The 15,373-nt window shown below is 32.2% G+C and overlaps 1 protein-coding gene across 1 annotated transcript; it reads left to right on the plus strand.

Annotated features, from left to right (window-relative positions):
- Positions 1-357: 357 nt before the first annotated feature.
- On the plus strand, positions 358-14,983 carry Smp_104790 (putative leucine rich repeat-containing; the record flags this gene model as incomplete). Its single annotated transcript, XM_018788478.1, has 9 exons — positions 358-509; positions 3,985-4,177; positions 5,514-5,597; positions 6,071-6,199; positions 7,058-7,189; positions 8,069-8,187; positions 9,899-10,051; positions 12,737-12,863; positions 14,798-14,983. The coding sequence occupies 9 exons, from the start codon at positions 358-360 to the stop codon at positions 14,981-14,983; spliced, it is 1,275 nt and encodes a 424-aa protein (XP_018654016.1).
- Between the last annotated feature and the right edge of the window lie 390 nt (positions 14,984-15,373).

The raw sequence follows: 15,373 nt of genomic DNA on the forward strand, positions 1-15,373 counted from the left end.
TAAGAATTCCAAGTTTTCATGGATAGTCGTGAAAAACACTGTTCTAAACTTATATGATGTTTTGGTGAATAAAGTGTTAAAGGCGATGTAGAACAAGTGTTACAACGTAAAACTGTGACTGAAATATAAAGAAATTTCAATTATATTTAAATACAATGTTCAAATCACATATTTTGTAAAATTTGAAGCTGTATGTCGTAAAACTACTTTCCTTTTGATGCACTACATTTTAAAACAGTATAGTTTTAGGATTATAATGATTACATAAACTGTCTTTATTTTTTACAGCATATCATCACAGTCATCATTATTGAGATTTGAAGTCATTCAATCAGTACTTTGAAATAAACATTCATTATGAAAAGAAATAGTGATGCATCGACAGAATTAAATCTAGAGAATTTAAAAGAATTAGCATCAACTTATGCGGATTGCTTACAAAACAAACCAACACCAGCATCGAGTTTTATAAGCAAAATCATGAGAATGGAATATGAATTAGATAAAAAGTTAGCTTGCTACGCTTATCTGTCAACTATTTTGTGATTAACAGTCTTGTTTGTTTCTACTGCTTTATACCGTAAACTCGGAAATTGCATGAATAATTATTTTTAGACTATGCACCATTGTCTACCGATAAGAGACAGAAAAAATGAGGCCTGAGATGAATTCGTTAGTTTTTATTGATAACACATTATTAAACACAGAAAATGTTACGGGTACAACCAATCGGTCTTATCTGGTGGCTGCATCTGATACTTATCATCAGCGATCAGTATTACAGTTTCCCTTTTGTATTCGAATAATGAGGAGTTTAATGGCGTTAGGGAATTCGATAAAAGGATTTTCTCTTATCTTTAAATACTATCTAAGTGTGTTTTGGAGTTGGACTTCATTTTAATTATTTCATCCGTATTGAAAACTTCCTGTTTGGGTAAAAAAACTTTCATCACTCTAATCAGTCATACTTCTGTATTCCTTGTTATCTCCCATACTTCCAGCCCACTTTGTCTTGTACCTAAACTCGTTGCAAGCATTATCACAATGAGAAAATTATTGAAGAAGGATATATGAAGCATATTAACGTTTGTTAAATACTTAAGGTAGTTTATTGACATGGAAGTGAGAAGAGGGACAAATAGCTAGAAAATGGAGACAAGCAAATCAATTGAAGACTAAGTAATGTGGAGTTTTTGGGTTTATTTCGAAATAGTTGGACTTATGAAATGTAAAATGGGATCTTTATCTTCAAGTACTCAGTGAATAATATAAAGCTTTTACCTGAGAATAACATGATATTCTACCATTCAGAATAAGCATTCATATTTTATATTCCGATCTAGACGGTAGTTCTTGGTATATAGCATTCTGTTTTTGTTTGACTTATCTTCTTACTTACCTGGGCCTGTTAGCCCTCTTAAGACGTCATATTTGTTTTATTTACCAACCTATTTAGGTTTGTTACTTTTTGTACTGTGTAGATCACTAATCAGGGATCTAAAAACAACTCGTTCTTCTCCTTCTCTTCTCACTTGTTACGAAGTGCTACTCAGGGTATCGTTGTCTTTGGTCTGACTCCTCTTATTTCGCCTTGAATACTCCAGATTAAGACTTGCCTTGTGATGCGGTTTGATGGTTTCCGCAAAATATATCCTATTCACCTCTATATCCTTTTCCTAATTTCCTCCTCACCTAACAGATGGCTATTTCTCTGTTTGACCAGATTATCGCTGACAATATCTGGACAATGGATCTGGAGTGTTTTATGAAGTCATCTATTTTCAAATACCTGAACATTTTTGGCAATGGTTATGGTAGCTCTTTAGGTTTCAGCTCCGCACCGCAGGACTGTTTTGATGTTATTGTTGGAAGTTTCCACTTTGGCCTTGAGTGACAGTTCTTTTAAGTTCAAAATGTTTTCTAGTCGTAGGAAAGATGCACTTTCCTTTCGAATTTGTGCCTTTAAATCTCCACCAGATTCTCCTTGGTTATCAGCGATGCTGCCCAGGAACGTGGAAAGTTCAACCTCTTCCAGGGCCTCGGCACCAAGTCTGATTTCGTTGGTGCTCACTGCATTGTGCTTCATAATGTTGCTTTTACCCTTGTAAATGATGAGGCGTACTTCTGTTAAAGCTGCTGCTATACTGGGTATCTTCGTCTGCATTGGTTGGTGTTTATGAGATAACAGAGTCGGTCATCTACAAGGTCTAGATAATCCAGCTGTACCTAAGGTATCCACCTTGTTTCATTCTTTCTGTGAGCTGTGGAGGTCTTTATAATCCAGTCAAACGTAGACCACCTAGTCTGACAATAGTCTTCATTTGTAATACACCTGTGAACCAGTCTCCGTGTACGACCTTGTAATGCGACCACTCTCATGAGTTCGGTATGATGGTCACGATCTGCTCAGGTACTCCATAGTGTTGAAAACTGCTAAATTTTCTCACAACATATAACAAATGCTTTCTAATAATCAAAGAAGTTGAGATTCAAAAATATATTTCATTCATTTGGTTGTTCAACAATAATCGGTAATATGGTGATTTGGTGGTACATCATCTATCCTCATGAACCCCAGCTTGTTGATATCAAATTTGGGCATCTACTAAATTTTTCATTTTGTTAAGTAATATTCCGTTGAAAAATTTACTTGGCACTGAAAGAAGTGTAGTGCCTCTATAGTTTTCACACTCACTCAAATCTCTTTTCTTCTGTATCTTGGTGAGGTAACTGTCACTTTAGTCTGTCGGTACTTGCTCTTTAGCCGAGATATTTAAGAAAAGAATGTAAAACATCTTCTCTAATCATAACTGCCTCATATTTTTTGCTCTCGCAGCTTGTATTTCTGTAGTTGTCAGGTGTCCTACGTATTTGTACTCATTAGCTCTAATGCTCCTCTTCACTTCTTTTCTTTCTCCTTAATATTCGGCCTGTGCTTTGGGCACCAACAGGCTGTAATGTAGAACTACATCAGCTCTATTTTTTCTTGTGTCTTTGATTTTTCTTCTGGACTTTTTACATATGCATATTTAGTCGATCTCCTTCCCCTTAGTGTGGTCCGTTAAAACTTATGAAGCTTTTTTCATGCATTTGTAACTCAAAATCCTGTCATCCGTAACAATTTTGTTGAAAGCATTTAGATCTATCAGACTCAAGTAATTAACATCTCTTTTTCTCAGTCCATGTCACACTATGGTGCGTTCATACCTAGGGTTATCTATCCCAAATTCGGTATTTAGGTCGCTCATCACAATGGTTTGATCTTTTCCTAGGCAATTCTCTAGGACGAACCGTAGCCTCTCATAAAATTTATCTTCCGCAATTTACACTTCCATCGTTGTTGGGGGTTTAACCCTGATAGACATTCATTTAGATTCTCTCATACTTCGTTTTGGAGGATGGTTGAATGACCACGAAGCTGTGAAGCTGTCATCCTATAGGACCGTCTTATGCTGCACCAGATACGATCAGTGCAGCTCCTTAATTATGTGAGTTGGGGCACTTTCTGCCTCGCAAACAGAATACAACAACAGCTCTCATCAAGTTAGTCTTTGTTGTCCAAATTGCATCCAATTATTTTCTTAAACTGAGGCAGGTTGTACCTTCCCTTTTCCGCCGCTATTTGAGTGACCTTCTTAGTCTCTCACATCATTTGGATATTTCATGTACCTTTATTAGTCGTTTCTTTAATTGTCAGAAGGGCATCGGCTCCTTGGGTTCCGAAGGTTTTTCGCTTTCATCATTAGCTGTCATAAGTCTTCTACGTGAAGACATTTGAACTCTCAAAGGAAGGTTAAATTTTTTCTGGTCGGCGTATTTTTTATGGGGTTGTCTTTTTAGAAAGTGGAGTTACTGGTCCTAAGCTCAAACCGTTCAGTGGCAGCAATCTCAGAGGGGTTTCAAGGGATGCTTTTTTTGTTTGGCTATGGAAGATTATTTAAAATGAATAAGATTCCTTTTTTAATAATTCTACTTGCGTTATAGTGATGACATATTATTCGCAATATATTTGAAACTCTGTGGCAATAACCATCATTTGGATGCTATTCAATTGACTAGTGTTGATCTACCACCATTGTGTATGGCTTTATCCCTTAAACCGTGTATCACAATGTTGGATTTACGCTACAATTTTATTAAAGATGAAGGAGTTGAGATATTATGTGAATTTTTAAATGTAAGTTATAAGTTTGTTATTAAATACAGGTATTTCAACCAATAATTATTTGTTTATGAATTCTTTTGTTGCTGATAATCACGAATTGTTCATTATATAGTGAATAACTACAAAGAGGAAAAAGTGCAAACCGTTACAAATAATAAATAGGTTTATACCCATTGAAGAAGTCTGCGGCCATCGTATCTTAACAGCAGCTTGATAAATAGCATCCTGGCTTTCCAATACACTGGGTTTCAACTTCTGTCTCAACATCAACACTATGATGGAGGTGTACATGCATTTGACGAGACCCAGTCAGCCAGTCAGCTACAACGTAGGACCAGGCACATATATACATCCTTCCGAGTTGTCATAACCTCATTAGCACAACAAGATGAACACCGAATTCATAGAAGTAGTCACTTCAATGGTAATAATATATAAAAGAAAGGTTATATATATGGATATAGTACAAGAAGGAAGAATTAGTTGATAGAAAGATGTGAAGAAGTTTTAATCTCATGGTTTAAGGGAAGATAATTATTGTATACACCTACGCCATTGTGATCGATTCTGGGCCATGTCACTCAGAGTCTCCAACCGTTGGTTACGATAGTCACGCGGACCCCAACCAAGTAGTCTGCATCTACCAACATGGCTCAGACTAAAAGTTAATGACTTCAAGCACTGATGCCACCTTTTGGTTTGGCCGCCTCTAACTCTCTTCCAACCATCCCCAATACTAGTCAGCATTGCACGTCGTGGTAATCGGTGTTCAGGCATATGTAACACGTGGCCTAACCATCTCAGTCGATGAAGATTCACAACCTCATCAACTGACTTACCATCATTCCATAATACCCTGTGTCTAACCCCACCATTACTTACCCGGTGATCCCAGCAGATGAGAGCAATATTTCTAAGACATTTGTGGTCAAATACTAGTAACTTATGAGTCACAAATATTGGACTAAATGGGTGTATTAGATTTCACTGCTGGACACCATTCAAAACATATGATATATATTTAATCTGATCTTATAATGAGATCACAGCTTGTATTGTCATATATATATATATATATATATATATATATATATATATATATATATATATATACGACTTTTATTGAAATTGTAAAGTCGAAATTATTAACCAATATTGTCCAAGGTTTTCATATCAGTCTGATCAAATAGTTGAGTATTTTGAATTATAATATTAAATTGAAATATTAATCAGTTTACCCTTTTTTCTAAACAAATTGTACCTTTATTCATCAGCTTAGTTTTATTTCCGTATTCAATTATATGTTCATTGAAATAATGAAGTCCAGAAATACATTTTTATTCAAAAGGTAGATAATCTGTTAGAAGAATTAAATCTAATGTGTAATGACATCACAGAGAAAGGTGCACAGTTTCTTGCTAATTCTTTAAAGGTAATTTACAATATAATATAACTGATTTGAAATAGAAGTATTCACCTATTTTGATATCTTATATGAGGTGATCACGTTTTTTTCCCAACAAAATAATTATTCTTTTGTTTTCCAATTAAGAAAAAAACATTTAAAGATGTAAAAGGATTCTTTATAATTACTACTAAGAAGCTTCCCAAAGATAGTTCCTGTCAATTAACTATACTGTTTTGGGAATCAGAGCAATACATACCTATTTCGTCCTGGTTGATTTTCATTTCACTGTTATTATCTAAACTGTAAAAAATGGTCATGTGTTTTATTAAAATAACCCTATACTGTTGGCTCCTGATTTGAACCCACTGTGGCAAATCCAAAATTATGAAAGTCAGCTTTGTTAACACTCATTTTTTATTTATCGTTATTGTAACGATATATATGTATACATTTTTTAAAAGTGTAACAAACGTTGTTGCTTTTTTGTTATTTATTAGAATAACAGAAATTTGGTTATCCTAAAAATGACTGGGAACCCGATTGGTTCTAAAGGAGGCCTATACTTTGCTCAAGCGCTACAAATAAACGATACACTTGAATTTATAGATCTTGGAGAATGTGATCAGGTTAGTCGAGTGAAAAAATATATACAATTATATAAGAAAAAGCCTTAAAATTTACACAATGGCACCTTGTGGTCAAAAAATATAGTTTTGTAGGTTCAATTAACAAAGAGTTAAACTTTACAATAAAATTCTACATTTATGTAAAAAATAAATAAATAATATACAAAGGAACCTACAGGGTTTTGTCTCAAATAACGGTGGAGCAGATTTCAGAGCATGTTCTATGAAAGAATGTCGATGTAAGCAAACGAAAATTTACGATCGAAACGAAATCATTTTTGATTTTTCTTATAGTTTCGGTTTAGATTTGAATCCTTTAACGAAAAGTCTTCTTATACTACCTTATCTTATTATGTCTGTTAAACTTACTAGTCTGTTATAATAACTATGTAATTGAAGTGTGAAGATATACTTAACTGATTGTCAGTTAGTAATCTTTTTTTCATTATTAACTCAATGTGTTTACTCTCACTACAAAGATATGTATATAGGTATAGAAAAGGAAGTTTTCAAAAAACGAATGTCTTTGTTCGATTTTGACGTTAGTTATTAGATTCGCGCGAACACAGAACTACAAAACTAGAATTTTATATTCTTCAGAACAACTGGCTCTTACGCGTTGTAATAAACAATTTCACCTTCGGACTTGTCTTTAAAAAAAAACAAGTTTCCGTTGGATTGTCTGTTAAAAACTAGACCTATTTGTTTCACAATTTATGAAAATATTATTTTAAATTTATCATCAAATATTTTGTTATGGTTGGTGAATATTTAAAATAAATCCCTTTTGTGTTTCCTGTTACACAATGAGTTTTTATTATTTCTTTGTATCTTTTCCATTCATTTTTTTATTGAAAGGATATAACTAGTTGTATTGCATTTGCTACTGTATTGAAAAGTAACAGGTCAATGATTGGGATCAATTTAAATCGACAGATATTATGGACGTTGCAAGAAGAATCAACTGTACATTTTGCTGATATGCTATGTGTAAGATAATTTATAGTGGACTATTTTTTAAGGATATTATAAGTTTCATGAACTAATATACCCTATAACTGCTCAAACATAATGTGTTTAAATCACCAAAGCAACATCAAAGGCCTTTGACATAAAGGATTGATTTCAGCTAGGGAATCACTGACTTGATATTTTCTTCTAGTTTGAGATTGCTTAGAAGTGCATACATTTCATGTTATACATGATCGAGCTAAATGCCTTCAAATCTAGCATTCTATACATTCCATATTTATTAAAAAAACCTTACGCAAATCAGACACTAAAGAAATTTTGCTATAGTACATAAATCCCCAGCATCTTAGCAATAATATGCTGAATTAGACATAATAATACTAAAATTACTCGTAAACACCTATTCCCTAGCAGACAGAGGTTATTTTGATTGCCCCTAATGGTTTCTTTTTCTGTCTCAACCATGGTGTACCTCATAGCTCAAGATATAGACAAACAACGTTTTCAACTAGGCTTTGAAATTCAAATACCAAGCTTGAATATGCTACTGATTAGTAATTTATGACATTTACGGCATGAAAAAAGGAAAACAGGTCATTTGATTTAGATTCTGCTCTTTCGTTTACATTTAAGTTCACATTATTCAAACACTAATAACGAATTTTATTTCATAATAAGTAATAAGTTCATTCAATCTGTAATCAAGAAAAGTCTTGAATTTACGCAATCTGTAATTATGTCAGTAAGTGAGAAACTTTAGTATTTAAGTAACTTTTGGATAGCCTAATCATTTTCATCAAACTGTTTTCATGCCATCCTATACTTTGGTTTCTTTGCCCAAATATTCATTGTTAGAGTTTTGTTCTTAACTGATTTTCTTTTGCTGACTTTTAATAGATTAATAAAACTTTAAAAGAACTACACTTGGCAAAATGTGATATGCGTGATTTTGGAGCAGCACGTTTAGCTGAAGCTCTGGAACGTAATGATACATTAGAATTATTAGATATAAGCGCGTAAGTAATCCATTCTGTCTTAGTGTTAACTAAGAGCAACTTATTTCATTTTAACTACAGTTGTTAGTATTTCACGCACTAACCACAAATGACTGTCATAATCAATAATTATTTAACATCCATACGCACTCACGTTTAAAGTAGGGACAGCTTAGTGTTAAAAGTAATAGGCAGTTGACAAAAGGACTATAAATAATATGACTAAACTCATTTTAGGGAGAGGTGAGAATAAGGAAATATAAAGAAAGCTTCTGTAGTTAGTTCACTTATACAACTTTTGTTTCATCATATTTTCTATGTCATTCTGACTATAAGCTCTCTTTAAATTTGATAATTGTTGTGAAATATTCTAGCGTCTTTGAATCTATAAATTTTCTAGTCAGTTTTGAGTCGAAGGTTTCTCTGTTAGATACCGATTGAAATCTATAGATTGTGGCGGTCTTGTATTCTACGTAGATTATCATATGAGTCATGGTTTTAAATAATAAGTGTACTAGTGAATACCCATCTGACTTTTGGTGATCTAATTTGAGATCTGAGAACGTGTGGATATATGTAGCTTTTCACTTGAATAAGAAAAAAGATAGATCTTTACAAGAGAGTTTTGACTATTTTGAGAAACGTATTCATGTGTACAGTACTACTAATGATATACTATTTATGTTACTTTGAGATTGATACTAAATTGGTGTAATAAGTAGAATTTCGACAGCTGAGAACACAAAATGTCAAAAACAAGCGAGATTTGTAGATTTCCAATTGTGATACGATTTGGCGTGAAAAAGTGATGACTGAAATAATAGTAGGAACACCTCTTTTCAGACAAACCAAGCACTTCTTTTAAAGAAAGTTACTTGTCGAAAAAATACTTCAGGTTGCGTCTTCTTCTGTCTGAAAATTTTGCAAAGTAAATCAGGAACAAATCTGATGATATTAATTTTTCACTGAAACAAACAGCTAAACCGTTTGTTCGTTAGAATAAATCCAACACTAAATAATATTCAGAAACTGATATGAGAAATAGCAAGAGTTACTGCCTTCAAGATACTACAGTTTATTTTTCTACTACAATGTTTGGCCCATGCTTTTGTTTGCAAACAATCCAATCGTTCATAAGTTCACAAAAAACTAATAGAGCCTCAACTTATTTCGAGGAACCTTTTTTTCATGTAGTTCAATAAAAAATGTGTAGCCATCTTAGTGCTTGAATTCATCTGTTTTAATTCATCTCACTTTGCGGAATACTATCATCAATGTGGTGTAGCTACAATTACAGTTAGGGAATATTTTTTTTATTTAACTTGAAATCTTCCAATGACAATTCTTTATACTATAGTAAGTTGAAGTTACTGCTGGGACCCCACTATATAAATTCTAAAACTTGGCATGATAACGTCCTGTATTTAAATACTGACTCATAGTAGTCTCATCTACTAAATTCATCAAATATCCTTTTATTATGTGAAGTCTTCTTTTAACTTAATGAACCATAGCAATATCCCTGTGTTGGTTCATGAACCTTTCTCTGTGGATAAATAGACGCTTGCAATAATAACTATATGTTTAATTCACATTTGTATTGGGATGCAGGTACATCCAGATGACGAGTGCCAAATAGGACTAAACACGCGGCCTGGATTCCGCTGCTAGCAACTATCCATCTCTAACCGTTTGTTTAAGAAATAATATTAGTCTTTAATCTTTTTCATAGCAACCGTGTTTCACGTGATGGAGCCATTTTGTTATCCAGAGTAATTAGCATAAATTGCACATTGGTCGTTTTGGATCTGGCATTCAACCGAGTTCAGTGTAAAGGAGCTATGGCTTTAGCGAATGCATTGATCTATAATACGCATTTAAAAGTGTAAGCATAATGTTTTATTGAAATAAATTATAGAATTCATTATTTGAGAAGTGGGAAAAAAGACCAAGCTAGTCTCATTTTTAGAAAAATTATTATTATCATACTGTAATATGTTGCGCTGACTATAAATTATGCATGTGCTATTCATTTGAATTATTTATGCAATTTGAACTGAATTCATGTTTGGGTTATTTAATGTAATATGACTGTATAAACTGAATTCAAATATAACTATTCTCATCTAAAAAGCATGAAAAGGGAGAAAGTATATTTTTTTTTAAAAATGGTTTATTTCACTAAGTATCGTGACAATCAATTTATTTAAAATTATGCAAATCCAATACACACCAATAAGGTAATAATAGTCAAAGCCAACTTTGTGTTTCAACATTTCCAATGATAAGATGTCATTTTTTTTCTCATCATATTGGTCTGTAGCGATAAGGAACAAATATTTAGTACTTTCTTTTCAACGTAAATATTACTATTCATTACTTGAAATATTTGTGCTACGACAGACATGAAATTTGTCATCTAGCCCACTTAGTAATTTGATTTATATAAGTAATTCTACAGTTATACCCAACTACATAAAGTTCATTTCCCATACGAATGTAAATAAAACAAAACGGTTTGCTGTGCATGGTAAATTCGGTGGATTTTGTCTCATAATTAATTCGAGATTTTCTAAATAAATATTAGCATGTTTAGAAAGTAAGGACCATTTACTCATCAAGGAATATTAAATCGTTTAGAAAGCGAAGTTGGTCTATAATTTCAATAAAAAGTTTCCAAGCTTGTTTTAGTGAGAGCTAGGAATGACAGTTCTGCAGAGGATTGTATAGCAAAGAACGTACATAAGTTAAGTTAATTGAATCGTAATAATAGTTAGTGACGGAAAATTAAAAGGATTCCTTCTCAGGATCAAGTTTAAGTCGTATTGTTACTGTGGTTTCTAATATTCTCTGAACAGCAAATGTATACTGTTTGTTATTGATCCTAAATAGCTGTGTTACACCTTGGCTGTGTCTCTTGTCCTGTTAGTGATACGCTAATGAATTATTATTACTATCTAGGCTTATGAGAAATAACTAGTTCACAATGTTCAATAAGCCGTGTACATATTCTCATCAATATCTTTTTAATTTACCTGCTTTGGTGTTTACATATACTTTAGCGTATATTTTGGAGAGACATATGGTGTGTAATTATCTACACTTCCTTATTTTACTAACTATCATAATGTATTAAGAGAGGCCAATCTACTGTGGTAGACGTACGAATGAATGTAGTTATTTACTCTCTAAAAGAAGACAGGAATAAACAGTTTTGTTTACTTGAAACATTTAACTACTTATTAGTAGACTATATACTTCGGGCCTAATTTCTGTCAAACCATAAGTTTTAATTCTGACAAATCTTCATAATTGTCAGTAGCACAAGATTAAATAAAATATTTAAATACCTTCTTCACTGCGGTAATGTTTACATCGATATATGTTTATTAGAGAACTAGTAAGGTCATAATATAAGTAGAGATTGATGGTGGCTAGCAGTGTGATCCAGGACGTGCATTTTGTCCTATTCGGGACGCGTCAGCTGGATGTATTGAATATCAGTGCAGATGTTCATTCCGGCAATTAAATAATCATCTTTCACTTTAAATGCAGAATGATTTATTCATTGAGTAATTGAATTTGCTATCTTGTGTGACGTTGATAAATGTTATTATTTATTTGTAAGTGTTTAAATTTTCTCATTGTTGATGTGAAGGAAAGAATTCTGAAGAAAGATACTAGTCTGAGTCCTGGAGTGAAAATCAGCATCGGGATCTATTCAAACCCAGCTAAAGAGTCCCGAATGGGAAGAAACTAGAGTCTGATTTCCAATGCTAGCCACTAACTGTCTTTGCTTAAAAATGGTTGTCACTTGGTGGGCAATATCAAGAAAGTCCACACAGGATACATATATACCATAAGTGACTGATCAATATTAGTCCCTAATATACACGGGAAGATTTTCAACACCTATATATATATATATATATATATATATATAAATCATGAGATAAGTTTCCAACGTTATTTCATAAATCCATAAATTGTCTCATACCTCCACTATACATTTATCTCATGTAAAGAACAATTATATCTCTATAGCAGAATTACATATTTACCACTAAGTCTATATTTGTTTACTATTCTATCTTCTTTTAACTACATCACAGACATTTCCTAATGAATATGGTCTATTCCCCGAAAAGTAATAAATCATAGAGACATGATAAGAGGTTCATTTCATTTATCACCATACACATTATCTGGAAAAAATAAGCTGGATCCCTTTTCCTTCATGTTATCGGTTTTGCAAATATAATATCAATATACTATTCCTCATACATTAATAGTATGGCCCAAAGCCCAATACTGAAACCTTTAATTGGTTCCTGAGTTGTATTAATGTTTGATAGTCATTATTGTGTTATTATTATCCAAACGATAACATTATTTTGCTATATCACTCTAAATTATATTCGGAAAGTCATATTACTTGTAAATACACAAATCATAGGTGGAAATATAACGAACTTGAAACTTTTCTTAGAATTACTCAGTAGATTAAATTAGATTTCCTTATTTGAAAATCATCTTTGTGAAATCGTTATTCCTTTTTTTTAAATATTAGTCTTGCAGTACAGTTTTGTGAGTTGAAAGGGCCTGGACTTTGTGCATTGGCTGAATCATTGATTACAAATCTTACTTTGGAGTGTATTTATATTTGGGGGAATGAACATGAAGAATCAGCGTGTAATGTAAGTCGTTTAGTTTGTAAAGTACGGAGTAGAAATACTGGAACTGAAAAAAAGAATACTCTTTTCTATAAATTCTTATCACTGTGTGCAATTATAAATCCAAATTAATGTTCCAAAAGGACAAACAAGTGTAGAGCAAATACATCTTTTAAGATATTGACATATGAATTTAGGATTGTCAATAAAATCAAATAGATATGCCGATAATGAACTGTTCAGGTAGTAATTCTAAGCTGAATAAGCTGATATATCAGTTGAATATAATCAGAATAAATATGGGCGAGATAGAGTGAAAAAACTAATCATATATTTACACATCAAATTAGATGTTTGGTCGAAAAATAGGTAATATATAAAACAGCAAGATGAAGTTAAAGCTGCTTAAATCCTTTATGTACTTACAAGAATTAATAATAAAAATAATAATAATTATTATTGTTATTATAGTTATCAAAAGATTTATGAATAATGATGAAAACTATATTTTCAGTGATCATCTAACTTAAATTGTTTGATAATTGCAGTGTAATTCATCTATCTCCATAACTCCGTACTTGAAATAATCATATGCTCACTAGTGACTAGCTTTGAGAGGAAGTTTCCGCACTTCTAGTTAGAAGCCTTGACCAGTAAAGCTAATGCGTGTCGGATGTGAGGCGGTTACTTACTAAAGACAATGGAAGGTGATCGCACAATATCATGGACTAATTAAAGTTAGACATTGACACCGTTGCATGCCGCCTCAGTGGTCTAGGGGTTAAGCGTTCACTCGTGAGACTGAAGGTCCTAGATTCAAGTCGTGTATGCACACTCTCGAGAATTCCCATGCTAAGACGAAACGGCTATCCAGTGCTTCCTGGTTTTCAAAGATGGTCTGATATAGATCAGTTTATGATTTCCATCAAAATAATACTTAAGTAAAATAAATTAAACTCAAGGAAATTCAAAGAGGAAAACCATACGTAAACTGGTTAAATTAGATCGTCTTACAAATATGATGATCACTGACGTAATGGGTCTGAAGTTGAATACGGTTAGAAACGTATTTCTTTCGTACCAAAAGCTTCGGTCTTTTAATCAACATCGCTATTATCTTTATTATTTAGAGGACTCTAATTCTAAAGATTTCGGCAGAAAATTATTAACCCGATAAACTATTGAAAATGATTCATTTATACTGACATGATTAGCAGTTTTAATTAGATGAGTGATTATTGAGGTGTTGACCGTTTTAACTAAACATTTGCTTCAACATTCTGGAAGGTATTCGCTGATACAGAAAAGTAAGTTATACATATAAATCGTCCGAAGAAGTTTAAATGTAACTTTAGACGGACTTTCCTTGATTTCGAATCCTGTTGTAGTTAATTCACTGTCAACTTCTCACTTTTCGGTGTTTAAAAGTTGTTTAGAAGTTTGTTAGCATTATATCCGGTTGCTAAATGCCGGAAATTCAATATTTCTACTCACTAAGATATAACAAATATTTTATTTCCATACCACGGGACGAGAATGTTTAAATAAAGTGATTGTTTCATTCATTTTCATCACATACTGAGTTCACCTCATGAACTACTAAAAATCATAGAAAACTAGATAGTTGTTTAAATGTAGATTATAACTTCTTAGCAGTATCCATCAAAAATCCTATTTCAATAATATACTCAAAACCTTCAGATCTCACGCGAGCATAATACCTTCAAAATACTGATTCGAAATCCGACAATTTACATTTACCTTTCTAAACTACAGATTCGTAACTGTCCAGCAATTTCTGTGTTTTCAACTGATATCAAATTGAGATTAAAAATTGTCTTCTTCATTATTGCGAACATCTCTACTGATCATTTCACTAAATATTTCACCTATTTTAAATTCTATTTAGAAATAATTAACTAGCATTAATTCTTTTTTTCTCTTTCAATTTTCAATAGGCATTTGCTAATTTAATCTACATAAATCGTTTATTAGAAAATTGCACTGATATAAAACCTTATATTGTTGATGGTAGAACTTGTTTAGCTTTTTTACCTCATGATTGTACTTATAGACAATATCGATTTTCTGTACCATGGTGGAAATTTCAAGCACCAACTGATCGATCAATTGCACTTTCTTAATTTAATTTCTTTGAAATTATTCATATCTTTCTGAAAAGTTTTTTTTTTGTATTTCTTCACAATATTATTTTTCTATTTTCACTGTCACTTACTTTATGCTTAATTGTTTCTTATTAAACTTAGAGTTAATGAACTAATTAATTAATGCGCCTTTGATAATTTTGTATTTTGTATTTTATTTCACTGTAATTTCATTTAGATACTTTTACACAGAAGATGATTTTATTTATCTTATTTACAATTACCATTTATCTATTTGTAGCACTAATTAGATTATATTACTGATATACTTAATACATATATATAGACAAAATGACAATAGATGTATCGTTCTTTTTAAATTCTGAAGGTGGTTGAATTCAGTTAATTACTCATATCGTTTACAACCTT

Source organism: Schistosoma mansoni, chromosome W, assembly GCF_000237925.1.
Source record: "Schistosoma mansoni strain Puerto Rico chromosome W, complete genome".
NCBI lineage: Eukaryota > Metazoa > Platyhelminthes > Trematoda > Strigeidida > Schistosomatidae > Schistosoma > Schistosoma mansoni.